This window comes from Pagrus major, chromosome 13 (genome assembly GCF_040436345.1).
Source record: "Pagrus major chromosome 13, Pma_NU_1.0".
NCBI lineage: Eukaryota > Metazoa > Chordata > Actinopteri > Spariformes > Sparidae > Pagrus > Pagrus major.
Genome location: NC_133227.1, coordinates 22,491,365 through 22,506,753, shown reverse-complemented (window position 1 = coordinate 22,506,753; position 15,389 = coordinate 22,491,365). Strand labels below are relative to the sequence as shown.

Below are 15,389 nucleotides of genomic sequence, written 5' to 3'. Positions count from 1 at the left end.
ACACACACACACGCACGCACTCACACACACACACACACACGCACGCACTCACACGCATGCAGTAATTTGCAGTAACCCCATTGTTGTTTTATGCAAACAGTCTGAAGCTGGATAGGACACACTGAGGCATATGCAAATTAGCCCATAAGGCAGCGCAGGGTGTACTGCAGAGGTGAACGTTTCTCCACTTAGGAAAATGCTGATGAGCTGCCGTGGATTTCCAAAACTTTTTATCCCAATACTTGTAGCTTCATTTTGAATAGCACGGACGGCAGCTGGAGCAACACAACCTGTAAGTCTGTCTGAGGTGAGTCACTCCTCCTTTACTGGATAATCAATGAGTTTTTAACATCTTCACTATTTAATAAGAGTTCATATGAGGTGTGGTGACTTCACATGGAGATGACTGCGATAAGGCTTTATGTCTGTCGTCCCTATGAATATTACAACTAGTTCTCACACAGGTGAGTGTACAGTTTGTGCGGTGCTGTGGAGGGGAGGGCGCATTAGAATAAACTCAAGATCATTTTCCTGGGTGGCCTGAGTGCTTCATTGTCCTGGTTAAAGTTACAATCCTGTAGGAAAATCAGCTATATTTATCATTACAGATATTAAGATGAGCGCAGACACGGTGGAGCAGTCGGAGGCTCAGGCTGACCAGGCAGGTAAGGATATTTTCACGCTGCTCATGGTGTACATAAACACAGGTGAATCATGTCAACATACTGACGTGACTAGGGAAAGTGTGCTCTGTTTATTCTGTCACTGTTGGACTTCCATGGAAAGTTTGTTTATTGTCTGTACACCTGAAGATTGTCAATAAGTTCGTTCGTTGTTTTTCTTCTTTTATTGAGTATATCACAGGAAGTTTGCTTGTGTTTTAATGTGTAAATCATCTCAGGAAAAAACCTGACAATTATATACTATTGTCTGTATTATCTTAACAGGATATTGAATTTAAGGAGGCAAAAATATCTTCAAAACACTTTCGATGTCTAATTTTACTGATACTTTGGTTACTGCTCAGTGAACTTTGCTGAAGTTATTTACATCAGATTTTAGGAAAAACATTTTTTTACTGTATTTAAGTAAAAAAGCTTTATCAAACTTCAACATACAGAAGAGATTAAGCGACAAATTGTTCCCCACATGATGCCTGACAGTGGTAAAAATAAAAGTGAAACAAGCAGCATTTTCATCTGCTCCTGTTTCATATAGGGAGCCATGTGTGTGTGTGTGTGTGTGTGTGTGTATGTGTGTGTGTAGTGGCAGTTGGTTGCTATACCAGGATGCACCTGAGGCTGTTTGCAGAGAAAAGCTGGCTGCTGCCCGGGGCTGGAGACGACAACCAGCCACAACACAAAAACCAGGAACCAGCAACAGAAAAAGTGGAACTTTTTGTAGACAATGGTTTTGTGAGGGAAGTGAACGGCTGTTTCATGGAAGTGCTAAATTAAACTTTCTGTCAGAGTATCAGTGTAGTGACAGGTGCCACAGATGCATCTTTTAGGAAGATAGACTTTAATTTCATATTAATCGTCGTTCAACCATGCTTCATCACATCTGGTTTTGTTTTCTCACTGATGTCTCAGCATTTCTACATGAGGATACTTTTGGTTTTGTTAGTCCAGGATTTGAGATTTCTGTCTCTGACATTTCTGCCTCCCCTCTGATACAATGGAGTTGAATGCAATACTGTCTGTGTTGCTCTCAGCATTGAAAAATTACATTAAAATAATCAACAGCAATGTGTCTTTTCCATAAAATGTCCAAGTGACTCTGTACAGCAGTGTATTGCTGCCATGCCGGAAAAAGAAAAACAGATTAGTATCATGTCATAACGTGCAAAGTTTATTGCTATAACAGGATATTGTCACGTTGCATTATACACACTTATCACATTTTCACAAGAAACTTTTCTTGTTACAACAATGTACTATTTATGTTGTTATAATGTGAAACTGATGAAAAAAATGTTTTGTTATAATATAAAATGCTACATAATAGGTGAAAATATCTTGTTATGATGAGAGACGTTTTATGTTATAACAATAAATAATCAAGTTATAATGTGAAACTTTTCACTTAATAACAAGATAAATAGAAAAAGTTGTAAAAAGAAAAGTTCCTTGTACAAAGCAATATAAGTTATTATGTTATAACATGTTGCTAATATGTAAAAATATATTGTTTCATATACATTTTTTCCTTTTCTGGTGTGGCAGTGATAAGTTTGTGTAACTTCACAGGTTTTTATTGGAACCTTTTAAAGAAACTGTTGAAAAATTGGTGACACATTTGATCATTGACGCTAACAGAGACATTTTCGCTGAAGAAAACAATTGACTGTTGAATCTTTTATATGTCATATGACATTTGTGAAGCCAGAAATCTCAGAGACAAACTTAAACAAATAAACTCAAACAATCTGCATAGAGAGATATTATCAGAGACAGGCGAGAGAAAATATTTTCTTTGTAATTTGGATGGACTAATTAGCCCTTTAACTCTTCAACCATTGAAGTGTCTTGAAATCGTGTTGAAGACAGCAGAGGAGAGGAGTGACGTTTTGAACCTGCAGTGTTCATGTTCACAGCTGTGCTTCAGGTGGATCTGTACCAACACCTTGTTGAGCGGCTTTACCACCAGAGTAAAAGGAAAGCACTTTATTCAGGGAAAATCATGAATAATGTTAATAATAATAGCACATCCGGTCTCATGCTTTAGGTCAGTTTGGACTTTTTCATTTCTTTCACTGACTTAACAAAGCACTGTGAACATAACTATGAAAAATGGACCATGCTTTAGATGCTATGAGCAAATACTGTAGAGGAAACAAACTTCTGTTTTGTTTTTTGCCACCTTGCAGATAAGTGTAAAACATTTAGATTCAGTTTCAATGTTATTTTTGTTGTCAAGTCTTACACGACAGCAGGCGGCTAACTTGAACACCCACATATTATAGCGCAAAGCAGCCACAGCTACAGTCAACAATAGCAAGGAGAGGAAGAGGGAGAGAAATTCCCCAGACTCCCTTACAGAATCACTTAATTTTGTGAGTTGTTGAGTTAGGAGAAACTTTACAAACTTCGTTAAGTGCTGTTTCTGACAAACTCTTAATCATGTGGGCCTTCTTGTAAATTCAGCATACGTTATAACCTTGTTTAATGTGGTGCTGCCGCCCACTCAGCACCCCTAGTTCCTGCATCCATGATAGCAGCCCATAGTTTAATCACTATGTTGATATAAAAAACATTCAGACGGCAATACGTATTCACTGTTGCAAATTCTTGGTATTTAAACCTTATTTGTAGGAGGCAGGATCACTTCGTGGGATTTCGAAAATAAAATTAGCATTCATGTGTTGCTCCACTTCTCTGTAAAAACCTTTTTTGTAGCTTTTCTGCACATTTTGGCAATTTTTTTTCTTGAGTGAGGATCAAAACATGAGCACCTGTTTAAAACAGTTTCAACAAAAAAAGACCATTAAAACCTTCATTAACGGGTGATTGAGTACAGGACTGTTGTATTAGTTTTAGTGAGAGGTATCTAATAAATTAGCACTTGAATGCATTTTCTCAGACGGTTTGGTGCCATGATTATTTGTTAATGACTTCAGCTCTTTTTCTGTTAAAGGGGCACTATGTAGTTTTTAAACTACTAAACCTAAAGGTAGAATCAGTAGGATTTGTCCAAGCTGTTCGCGAACGCACCAGAAAGATAGATGATTGTCGAGTCCCATTCCCCAGAACGTCAAATACTGACATTTTGGGTTGGTAAAGCGCCCCGAGCGCAGCAACAACCTGAGATAATAAGAAAATCCAGGCAGAGGGCTGCAGGGTCTCTGCAGATACGAGACACTAACACGCCTTTTCTCCCCCATTCTCTGTCTGTTGCTGTATTGTTATGTCTTTTGCGTGATTTCGTCTCGCTACGTCTGCCCTGCATGATGCAGCGGGTGAGGGAGCAATGCATTCAAACTAAAGTAACAAGCCTGTTTTGAAAAATGTATAGAGTAGAAGGTACAAATGTTCAAATGTTACAATGTCATAATATTAGTATTAGGGTGTAGTATTGTTGACTGAGTTTATACTGCAGAAATATGATACTCAGCCCTGAAGACAAACTGAAGTCAAACAGATCATTGTACCAAAGGGTTGATATCACTCCGCTCAACCGTGGAGATTAAAGTTTTTGACTTCTTCGTACTAATTGCAAACACAGATTGCCTTATTTGAATAATTCGCTGGAACCAATCTTGTTTGTTTGTCTTGTTTTCTCTTTTATTTTTATTTTAAACATGTTCTACATAAAGAAAAACTTGTTCCCGGTGCAGATTATAATAATTCAAGAGCAGTCTATCAATTTTTAGGACTAACAGATGGAGCAGAAAAAAAAAACAGCCGGTTAAAGTGGAAAAATTTTGACTGACTTTTTGTGCAACCATCTTTTCCAGCGTGTGTGCGTGTGCGTGTGTGTATGTGTGTGCGTGCGTGAGTGTGTGTGCAGACGCAGTTTTAGCAGGCTTCCTGCGCTCTGAGCTGATTTGCATGTCTTGGTCATTTCCATACTGGAAGTTTGGCCGTGAAGCTGGGGGGCAGTGACATAGTTAGGTGGTTGGGGCGGGGGAGTGTGTGTGTGTGTGTGTGTGTGTGGAGGGGGTTTATAGGTATATTTGCATTGAGTGTCTCCAGCAGCTCACTGCCTCTCTCTCTCTCTCTTTCTTCTCTCTCTCTCTCTCTCTCTCTCTCTCTCTCTCTCTCTCTCTCACACACACACACACACTCCCAAAGGCCCAATTTGACATTCAAATGATGGGAGCTTATCCAGCACACCTTTGAACTCAGCTGCTCTATCAGCCCGTCCTCTCCACATACAACAACACTACATGATGAAAACTTCAGGAGGAAAACTCACTTCTTGAAAAGACTTTTACATAGATTCCTATTTCTTTTTTTTCTAAACCTGTACATAACTGTGGGCACCTTTTCATATTGATACCAGACAGTATACAGTATAACCAAGGGTGGAAGTAACTAATTACATATACTCAAATTACTGGAATTAAGTCATTTTTTGGGGCTACTTGTACTTTCAGGACTATTTTTTCAAGTGTGTAATTTTACTCGTACTTAAGTATGCATTACACCATGTAAACTACTTAGTTACTTTTTTAAATGGTAATTGAGCACTGAGTACATTTTGAATGAATATTTAAACCTTTCTTCTTCATCACCTCAGCATCTTAGAAGAATACTTTTTACTTTTACTTAAGTATTATTTTAGAACAAGTAGTTTTACTTGAAATTCAGTAATATTTCAGTAACTCTACTCCTACTTGAGTATTACCAGTTAGGCTCTATTGTTGAATATATTTTTCATATTACGGTCCTAGTTTGTATTAATAATATTCATCTTTTTGTGTTTCTTCATGTCTAACGATATGAATTTGACAAAATATGACAATATTTATGTTACTAAATGGTAAATTTATGGTTAATTAAACGTAATCAATGTTTATTTGACTGTGCACAAACAATAAAATGCTTTATAATCCATTTATAATGTGTTTGTATAGGTTTATAAACATCAGTTGCAACTTTACAATAAAAAATTACATGATAAATGGTTTATAAAGGATTTTACTTGTTAAATAACAACCAACTAAAGTTTAACTACCTAAACGTTTTGCATTTGTTATATTTAAATGTAATGATATGGCCACTTAAGCTTTTTTTTTTTAGTGTGCAGTCATTTTATTCTGATGTTACATGTTTCATATCCATCTTTAACCATTTAGCTCAGCAAACTGCTAAAAAGGTCTATTTTGTTTTTCTGCAATATTTTTTCTCTGTTTGATTTGATTTGATTGGACTCACATCTGTGGGTCCAATTTGGAAATGATGTGATTGCAGCTGTAAAACAAGTATGATTACGTGGTAAAATAATAGTTTAGGTCATTGAAAGCTAATGGACTTAATATAATCTGTAGATGTTTTGTCATTTTAAATATCTGAATCTCTTTCTCTCGTCTGACATCCAGAGCAAAATGGGATCGACTTCAACAGACAAGTGAGTAACAGAGTTTTTAATAACTTTACTGAACTTCAGGTGCTACCAGTGTGGATTTCATGAATGAGGTCTCTGTCATCAGGAAGATCTGGATTGTTTTGTTTAACGTGTAGTAACGAGTATCCGTTTCCTGTTTGTCTGTTTCCTGCATGTTCAGACACAGTCTGTTTGTATGCTGCAGAGTCTGTGAATCTGGTGTCATGCAACATTTTCATAACGTCTTTTCAGGGCAAACGTGCATCATGACCTATGTATGGTCTTTATTTAAACATTTTTCCCTTTTAAAGTGACTGGAACTGCCAGTAACTGTTTACCAAACCACCAGGATCATGTTACCGGAACCGAAGTCTCATTGATTTGATATTTAAATGATAAATCTGGTGCTCTATGTTGTAATTATTGCCAACATTTTTTTAGTCTAGGCTTATTCATCTACTGTTTTAGAAGGGCTAGATTTGATTTTCTTCCCCTATGTCTGACCCCCTGTTTGTTCATTAGCTTTCACAACTGAAAAAGAAACGAAAAGTAGAGGGAAAAAACAATGCACCTTTTGTATTAGACTCTCCTGAAGTCTTTCTGCTCTAACAGCCTAAAAATGTTTTAATGAAATGAGAGTATTTCATTGCTTGGCAACAGACAGAACTAATGAACGGACCAATTAAAGTGCCACATTCGGCCCACACACCAGCAGTTGAATAGGTCTGTTTTAGATCACTGATTCTGACTGAAGGCAAATCTTTAGAAGCAGCTCACAAATATATAATTTATTTTCTAAAAATCAACAGAAAACAGATGACATGTAGAGCATTTGTCAAAGACTATTTCCTGCAGTGGATTGATAACATTGGGGCCCTTCAAGGCAAAGCAGTATGCACTCAGTCCCTGCTCCAGTTACAAGCAGTTTAACCAAAGAGTGATGTTCGTTTCTCAGATTTATTCACTTGAACAAAAATAAAGATATCATGTTAAAATATTACTTTGGTAAAAGTGAAAGGTACAGTACTTGAGGAAAAAGTCATCTGATTTTAAATATACTTCAGTATCAAAAGTAATTTTCCAGCAATAAATGTACTTAAAGCAACATTATGTAACTTTTTTTTAACCTTAAAGTAACAGCTTCAAAATGTACTGAAGGTATTTGAAGGGTGATCAAAGGGTAAATGGTGTGTCTGATTAAAATTGAATTGCAGATCGGATTAATTAATTTAAAAATGCATTACTTTGCTCTGAAGCAGCGTGCCATGTGCAAGGTAACTTGTAACCCGAGTTCTCAAAAAATGTTGGGTAAAAAGTACAATGTTTGCCTCCAAAATGTAGTGAAGTGGAAGTATAAGATATATACTGTATATAGCAGAAAAATGGAAACACTCAACTAAAGTACAATTGCTGCGAAAATAGTACAAATAAGTGCAAGTACAGTGCTTAAGTAATAAAAAGTACTTATTCCATCACTGTAAAAACAGTTCAGCAGAGATGCAGGTTAATTTTTTTTAAATTGTTTTTTTTTAAAAGGCTCAGAAATTTCCCAAAACAGCTGTGTGTTGGGGACTATTTTCAGCTGTGGATCAACACACATTTGGTGCTCTAGTGAGTATTTATAACAGTAGGCTGGTGAATGTGGGGTGGAAAATAATGGAGGAACAGACTTAAACAAAATTCAGTTGGAACATTCATTTCCTGAAGCCTCCTGAAGGCAGTGATACTGAATCTTTTCCCAGGATCCAAGTTTCAACTGACTTTTCGACGGCCAACATCCTCAGGATAAACTACCCGCTCTCCCACAGTTGTCAACAAAGACTGCCATCTCTTTAGGAACAATGCAAATAGATTGCAGCTATTTGAATTACCTCTCCAAACACTCTTTTTGGGATTAGAGGCATTACTTTAAGTGTTTTCAGGAAGTGACATGGCTTTCAGGGGTTAGGGGGTTGGTGTGTGAGGTGAGGGGAGAATATTTGAATACTGGCTCGCACAAGGGGAGGGAGACAGTCTATCACTCTTTGTATCATGTTTAGTCACCAAACTGGTCCTGGAGTGAGTCAGTCTGTGTGTGTGCATGTGTGTGTGTGTGTGTGTGTGTGTGTGTGTGTGCAGTGTCTCTCCACAGCACACACTCACACACATGTAAGCATCAACTCATTTGCCCCTGAGATTATGCACAAATAATGTTTTCCTGTCCTTTTTCAGCTCTACAAAACGCTTTTAATCGATTCATATTAAAGCTGAGTTAACACAGTCATGTTGTGCTTTCTTAGATAAAGACAGAGGATCTCCACGACTCGTCTCATTCAGGCTCCTCACTGAAGACATGTCACCTGACGCAGAGCTCTCCGATGTCTGGAGGTCAGCTGACAGGGGTAAGACGGGGTCAATAACTACATCTGAGCTTGTCTTCAAACAGTGTGTGAGCCTTTCATCAGAGACGATGTGTCACAGAAGACGTTTTCTGATTTACTGAAGTCAAAGTAGAAATAATGTAGAAGAACTCTGCTACAAGTGACAAGTTGAAGTGAGTTGAGTTACAAGAAAACAGGTGTATAATGTCCGGGGTCTGAGGAAATGACCCTGATGATGTCACAGATGACGTCATCAGGGTTATCTCAGTTTGGGCTTGGAGACAGCACATTTTTAAACAGAAAAGCTGAGTTAGAAACTAGAGGTGTGGACACTGAAAGACAATAATGTTTAACAGGCTGGGAGGGTCTACTGACATTGCATTGTGGGAAATGGAGTTTTACCCAAGCCCCCAGGATGAGCACCAGGCTTTGAAGCCGTTGTAATCCAACAAAAACATTGTGTAATTACATTGTCACGTGATTGCACTGCAGCCCAAAAAGACTTTTCCCCCGAAGCTAACATTGTGAAAGATGTGTTTTTTGAGCATCACAACACCGGTGAAAGTATTAATAGTAGATTCTGAATTGTCAGAATCTAAGCAATTCGGTCCAATAAAATCGGGAAAATTTAGAGGAGCCACACGATTAAATTGTTTTATTCCCATCCAAGTTAGCTAGGTGCTAAGTTGAGCTTTTCTTTGGCTTCAAAATACCTCTGAGCAGCTTTCATAGGAATAAATGGGGCTCCACCTCCAACACTGTGTCCAGATTTAATATAGTGTCCTCGGTTTGACCCCTTTTAGGGATTTTAAATATTTTTCTTGCAATGACCCGAACTTAACAGATAGCTGCCATGACATCACTGATGACACATGTACACTGAACCAAAGACTCCTGCACATTGTTGGTGATTTCATCTACTATACAACAGTTACTTAAAGGCTAATTTTGTTGTTTATATTGTGTTTGTGCTCCAGGAGCTCACCTCTCTCCACACCATGCAGCAGCTGGTTCTGATGCCACCATCTCACCTGTCATCTCCCTCCTCCTTCCTGCTCTCCCAGAGCCCCAGCAGCCACCAAGGTCTTAAAAAACTTCCACTTTGATGACACAGTATAGCAACACAGCTGGGACAAGGCCTGTCTGAATTAGATAGGGAGCAAGGAATTACTTCTTATTTTCTGATTTAAGGCTCAAATCATGATTTCAACAAAACGTTTCTGCTTTCTTTCAAGGAAGTCTGACATTTTAGGTTTTTGCTTCATCAGATTTTGCTGAGAGTTGAAGGAGAAGATCCACTCTTATGTCTGTGCAGTTGAGCAGCCAGTTAGCTTAGCATAAAGACTGTAAACAAGGGGGAATTGCTAGCCTGCCTCTTTCCAAAACACATCTAAATCTCACAAATTAACATATTATAACTTGTTTGAATAATCTGTACATAAGACAACAGCAACAGGAGCTGTGTGCAGGACTATTTCTTGTACAGGCGCGCTAACAAAGCAGAAATGTATTTATTAGCGTTGACGTGTTGTCTTTAGGAAATAGTCCAACATCTTGAAAAGCAAGTACCTATTTTCTTTCTTTCCAAGAGTTAGATGAGAAAATTCACATCACATGTCTGTGTCTTAAATACAGAGCTGAAGTCAGGACTTGGTTAGCCTAGCTTAGCATCAGGACTGATATTAGAGGGAAACAGCTAGTCCACTGGAGGGTGGAAACAAGAATTTGTAATTTTAGGAGGAGTAACTTGCTGGAACTATTTCTTGACAAGCAGCAGAAGTAATCGATCAGGACCTTGTGTTTTCCTCTGCAGCCCTTCTGCAGCAGAACCTGCTGTCCCTTCCCAGCCAGAGTCAGGCTAATCTCCTTCAGCACCAACCTGGACTGGCTCTGACTCCACAGGTAAAACCACAACACCACAAAGTGCAGTGTACCAAGAATCAAAGTAGCTTTACAAATTTAACCCATTGTTTTAGTTTTATACTGATCAGCTGTGCTAGCACAAAAGGCAGACAGACAAAGCAGCGGTTATGCTAGCAGCTAACGAGCCAGATATTTTTGTAAGGAGTTGGTGGAGACCAAAAACAGAGCTAAAAGCAGAGCTGCTATTGGACATACACTCACCACATGAACAATAATGTTGCTCCACAAATAACTGTTTGCTAACACGTGGCAGTGTTGTATTTACAGCTTGTTTCACCGAAAAACCTTTTAATTCAGGTTCAAAGGCACAAGTATGGCTAACTGTTAAAAAGTACAAGTACATAGAAGAACACCAAAGAAGTACTAGTACTAGAAAAGGTAGCTATACATGAAATGGTGCTAACTTACCATACCAAGCTTTCATACCACAGTACAAAGGTACAATTCTGCTTTTTTGTGCACATGCAGCGAGCTTACTGAAGGCTAAGTAGTGAGAATGCATCACTACTAGCCAGCAGCACAGGCTGTGATGATAAAGACTGAGCTGTAGCACAACATTCACACTAACAGGACAAATAAACACTGAGCCAACAAGCCAAATACCAGATCTGACTTTGTGAACTCATGCTAAAGTGGCTAACAATGTCAGTAAAGCCCAAAAAGCTCTGGATAGCAGCAGAAAGCCAAAATCGGACCAACGACAGCCAAGTAAATGTTTAGTCTTGTAGAAAGTATATTAGAGATACTGTTACTGTACTGGAAAGCAAAGATTTTGTGTCTGTGACGTTTCCCTAATTCAGGGAATGAGTCGCTCTGGTCTGGCAGCATCGTCAGTAGAGAACCACATGGACATGTCCCACCTGCAGATGCCTAAGCACATGTCGGTACCACCACAAGAAGAACCCAGTGATCTGGAGGAACTGGAGCAGTTCGCCAAAGCATTCAAACAAAGACGCATCAAACTGGGCTTCACCCAGGTAAATAAGAGATACAACCCTCTATGTCTTCCTTTAAAGAGTTCTTGGTTTGTTATTTTGTAAGACTACAAGCATGACTGTTCATTTCTTGTTCTTGGAAACAGAAGTTTATACGGTCCAGCTCAGAAAACCTTCATCTACACTTTGAGGGTTATATTGTTAATTTGTTTTTGTGCTCTATCACAGGGAGACGTGGGCCTCGCGATGGGAAAACTCTACGGGAATGATTTCAGCCAGACCACGATCTCTCGCTTCGAGGCTCTCAACCTCAGCTTCAAAAACATGTGCAAGCTCAAACCTCTGCTGGAGAAATGGCTGAGTGACGCAGGTACAACACAGTCACCGCCATTTTAATTAATTTTTTTAATTAATTTTTTTTTATCATAGCACCAATAATTATTCTGGCTTGATGTGAAAAAGCAGCTAGAAAACATGCAAACAAACAAAACACTGACCCTAAAATTTTGTTGGTTGCAATCTGCAACTATACAGCTAGATGCCACTAAATTCTACATACCAGACCTTTAGTTATAGCAATAATCATAATAAAAAGATGGAAGAAACATCAGGAAGAGCCACAGGGGAGGGAGTCCTCTCCCAGGACGGACAGACATGCAGTAGATGTTGCATTTACAACACAGAACAACAAATTCACAGTTTACAAATTTCATTGATAAAATGTCTGATACAAGAAAATTACATAAAATATATGCGAAGAATGTGGATCCAGGAGGACGTCTGAGCAGGTCGAGGCATCATCAAGTAGTGCCCGAGCGACACGGCCTCCACTCCACCGTGGGGACCTGGAAGAGGACAGGCCACATAATTAGAATATAAAAAGATAAAAATTTTACAGAAGGACAGATATAATGAGAGTAAAACAGAAGAGGGCAATGATCCCATGGGAGTGGAAAAACACCTTTGCATAGATTTCTGTGTAAAGACCACAAAAATGTGCTGAGTACTAATTCTGCTACAACTTCGATTTTATTGCTGTTCAGAAGTGATGACGAATGTCCATGTTGTATTTGTTTTCACATTAGAGAACTCTCCTCCTGACTCAATATCCAACCCGACCTCTCTGCCGCCCATGATTGAGGGCTACGGACGCAAACGGAAAAAGAGGACAAGCATTGAAACGAACATCAAGCTGACGCTGGAGAAACGTTTCCTTGACGTGAGTTCAAGATTGAATCCATATTTAATAAGTTTTTATACTAAGCCTATTCTGCTGTCTACATTATGGAGGACAAGTTGAAAAATAAGTTCTCAAAAGTTCAGATTTTTCATGTTTCATTCAATATTATGTGATGCAGACTTTACTTTAAAATGTCAACCAATCATGAACATTTTGGGGTTTTTCAGAACCCCAAGCCCAACTCAGAAGAGATAACCCTGATCTCAGAGCAGCTGGCCATGGAGAAGGAGGTCGTTCGAGTCTGGTTCTGTAATCGGCGTCAGAAGGAGAAGAGGATCTACTGCCCGGTGGCCGCTTTATCGGTCAAATCACACAGCTACAACTCCAGAATGGTTAGCTGTCTGAAACATTTAATCTCTTGTTCACTTGGAAACATGTAGGATTGAGATCAATATCCCTCTCATATCTGTGCGTTACGTGTGAGTCATGATGTTGTTAGCCTAGCTTAGCATAAAGACTGGAAGTGGGGGGGGAAACAGCTAGCCTGGCTTCGCCCAAAGCTGAAAACCACATCTGGCAACACCTCTAAAACTCACTAATTAATGTTTTATCAGTTTTGTTTTAATTTGTAGACAAATGAAATGTGAAAGCGGTTTTAGGAGGAGATATGTGATGGTACTTTTTCCTGACATCCGTGCAGCTTGTCTGGCTACAGCAGAAGGTTGCCAGATATGATTTACATTTCTTTTTGTGTACATATTAAACAAAAGAGATAAAATATGTTAATAATTGATCTTTAGGTGTGTTGTTAGTTGTACATATGAACTTTGGACAGAACCAGTCTAGCCATAATGATAAGATAGGCTAACCACCAGTGTCAGGGGGTGGAAGCACTCCATGCAGCAGCACTCTTGTCGTGGTTGGATAGCTTATCTATAGCTTAGCTATATGCAAAATCATATAGTGTTTCCAGTGAGCTGTTCTAGTAGTTTCCTTCTCCTTTCCTAAACTGCATGGTTATGTATCCAAAAGCCTCATTATGTCGCCACGTGTGACTGATAAAAAATAAGGTCTTGCACGGTACATGACTTTATTTTGGTATGTTGCTGCAGCTCAATTACTAGAGAACAGTAGCTCGTAGCTTCCCAATCTTTCAGAGTAGCTTCCCTAACACTGTATTAATCATGCAATATTGAACTATTGCATAATTCTGCTCTTGTTAATCCTGTAATGTGAGTTTTTTTACTGCTGGCATTGATTCTGAAATTTCAGGGTGTAAATTACACATCTTTTCTGTTTTCAAACTGTTTCAGCCCTCAGCATCCAGACCTTACAGCCCTCTGGCTTCAGGTGGAGGTAAATACTGTCTCCTATACTCAGCTATTTATAATGAGCCTCTCCTACATTGGTGTTGCATTAAAAATGACCCGAACACTTTCATCTGTCTTCTTATTATCCAGAGCTAATTTGTACATTAATCAAAAACATATCTTTAGTGCTTTATGTGTCCTGTATGTGAGTTTATGATTTGACCTTTTCCTTCCAGTTTCATCAAACTCCTCTCCAAACAGTGGAAGCCGCGAAGCTTCTCCCAACGGTCTGTCGGCTGTCTCTGCCTCTTTAACGTCTCAGGTGAACCCAGCTTCTTATAGCACACCAGGGTAAGAGATACTGACCTCAACACTCCTGTGATCGCTTTGCTCTCATACACTTTAAAGATGTCAGAACGTGGAGTTGAGAGGAGCCGATTTCATATGTTGTCTTTAAAATGTGTCAACAGATCATTTAAAGAAATGATTAATATTTTGTAAATGGGCATATTTGATGTCTGCACACTCAGTCAAGTCATTCTGGCTGACTTCCTATTAACTTCCCACACTCATGAGTGGGATAAAATAGGGTAATCATAATCAAGTTTATGGCCCAGCAGTGCCTATAAAGCTCACAAATGTTACATGTTGTATCTCACATGTTTAATCCGTACAAAACAACAATTTGTGGTTTTCACATGGACTTTGTGCTGGACTGTTTCAGTGCTGTAATTTCAGAGAAAAAATGACAGTGATATATATCTTTTCATCTAAATTCTGCTGTTAGAACTTAATATCTGATTGAAGTCAAGTTTTCTGTCACTTTTCTTCGTCTAAATGAATAATTCTGCGCTCCTCTCTTTCAGGACCTGGTACCGCACATGGACTTCGTCTGCATATCATCACTGAGAAACACGAACTGTGTCATATGAAGGTTTTTGAAGATTGTTTTGTTTTGGAAGGATGTACACGGAAGATGTGACGCAGTAACACAATGTCCCTGTTGTGAACAGGGTTTCAGCTACAGGCTAAAACTTTAGAAGGACCCATAAAACCAAACAGCAGCACAAACAGAGGACTGCAACACACCACAATGCTGTTAACACTCAACAGCCTCGAGCTGTTTGACTTGTGCTCGTGTGACTCTTTACTCTGCGTACACCAGCTGCAAAGATGAAGAATACACTGCAAAACACACACGACAGGTATCATTAACCCTGGTAGGAACGTTCAAGTCTGCATGTTTATGGTTTTAAGACTCAAATAACCTGTTTGAATGTTGAAGGATTCAGGTCCAGGTTCACTAAGCCAAGCTGTTCCTCTTTACACTGTGCTACAATGTTGTTATTATATGTTTTCATGTTCATAATATAGCTAGTGTTGTGTTAGTGCATGTGATGCAGTCAGCTACATTGCGAGCCTGTCTAAATAAATAAGTTTCATCACGTACGTTCATGAGTGGTGCAAAAGACCTTGTGTTAAATCTTTTGTTTGTGAACAGAAATGGCTTTTGATTTGGTTGCTTTAGTTCTTTCAAAGATAGATCTGTTGTATTAAAACGTTAAACGTATTAAAGTGTTGTCCACATTTTTTTTGTTTATCTGAGAACATATACTTGTTGAGATCTGGGAAC

The 15,389-nt window shown here is 38.8% G+C and overlaps 1 protein-coding gene across 1 annotated transcript; it reads left to right on the top strand.

The window, feature by feature from the left end:
- Window positions 1–616: 616 nt before the first annotated feature.
- On the top strand, window positions 617–14,688 carry pou2f3 (POU class 2 homeobox 3). The gene is made up of 12 exons (XM_073479979.1): window positions 617–665; window positions 6,044–6,072; window positions 8,328–8,429; window positions 9,386–9,491; window positions 10,222–10,310; window positions 11,132–11,308; window positions 11,495–11,636; window positions 12,352–12,485; window positions 12,674–12,838; window positions 13,760–13,802; window positions 13,993–14,107; window positions 14,623–14,688. The coding sequence occupies exons 1-12, from the start codon at window positions 617–619 to the stop codon at window positions 14,663–14,665; spliced, it is 1,194 nt and encodes a 397-aa protein (XP_073336080.1). The 3' UTR covers window positions 14,666–14,688.
- The last annotated feature ends 701 nt before the right edge of the window (window positions 14,689–15,389 follow it).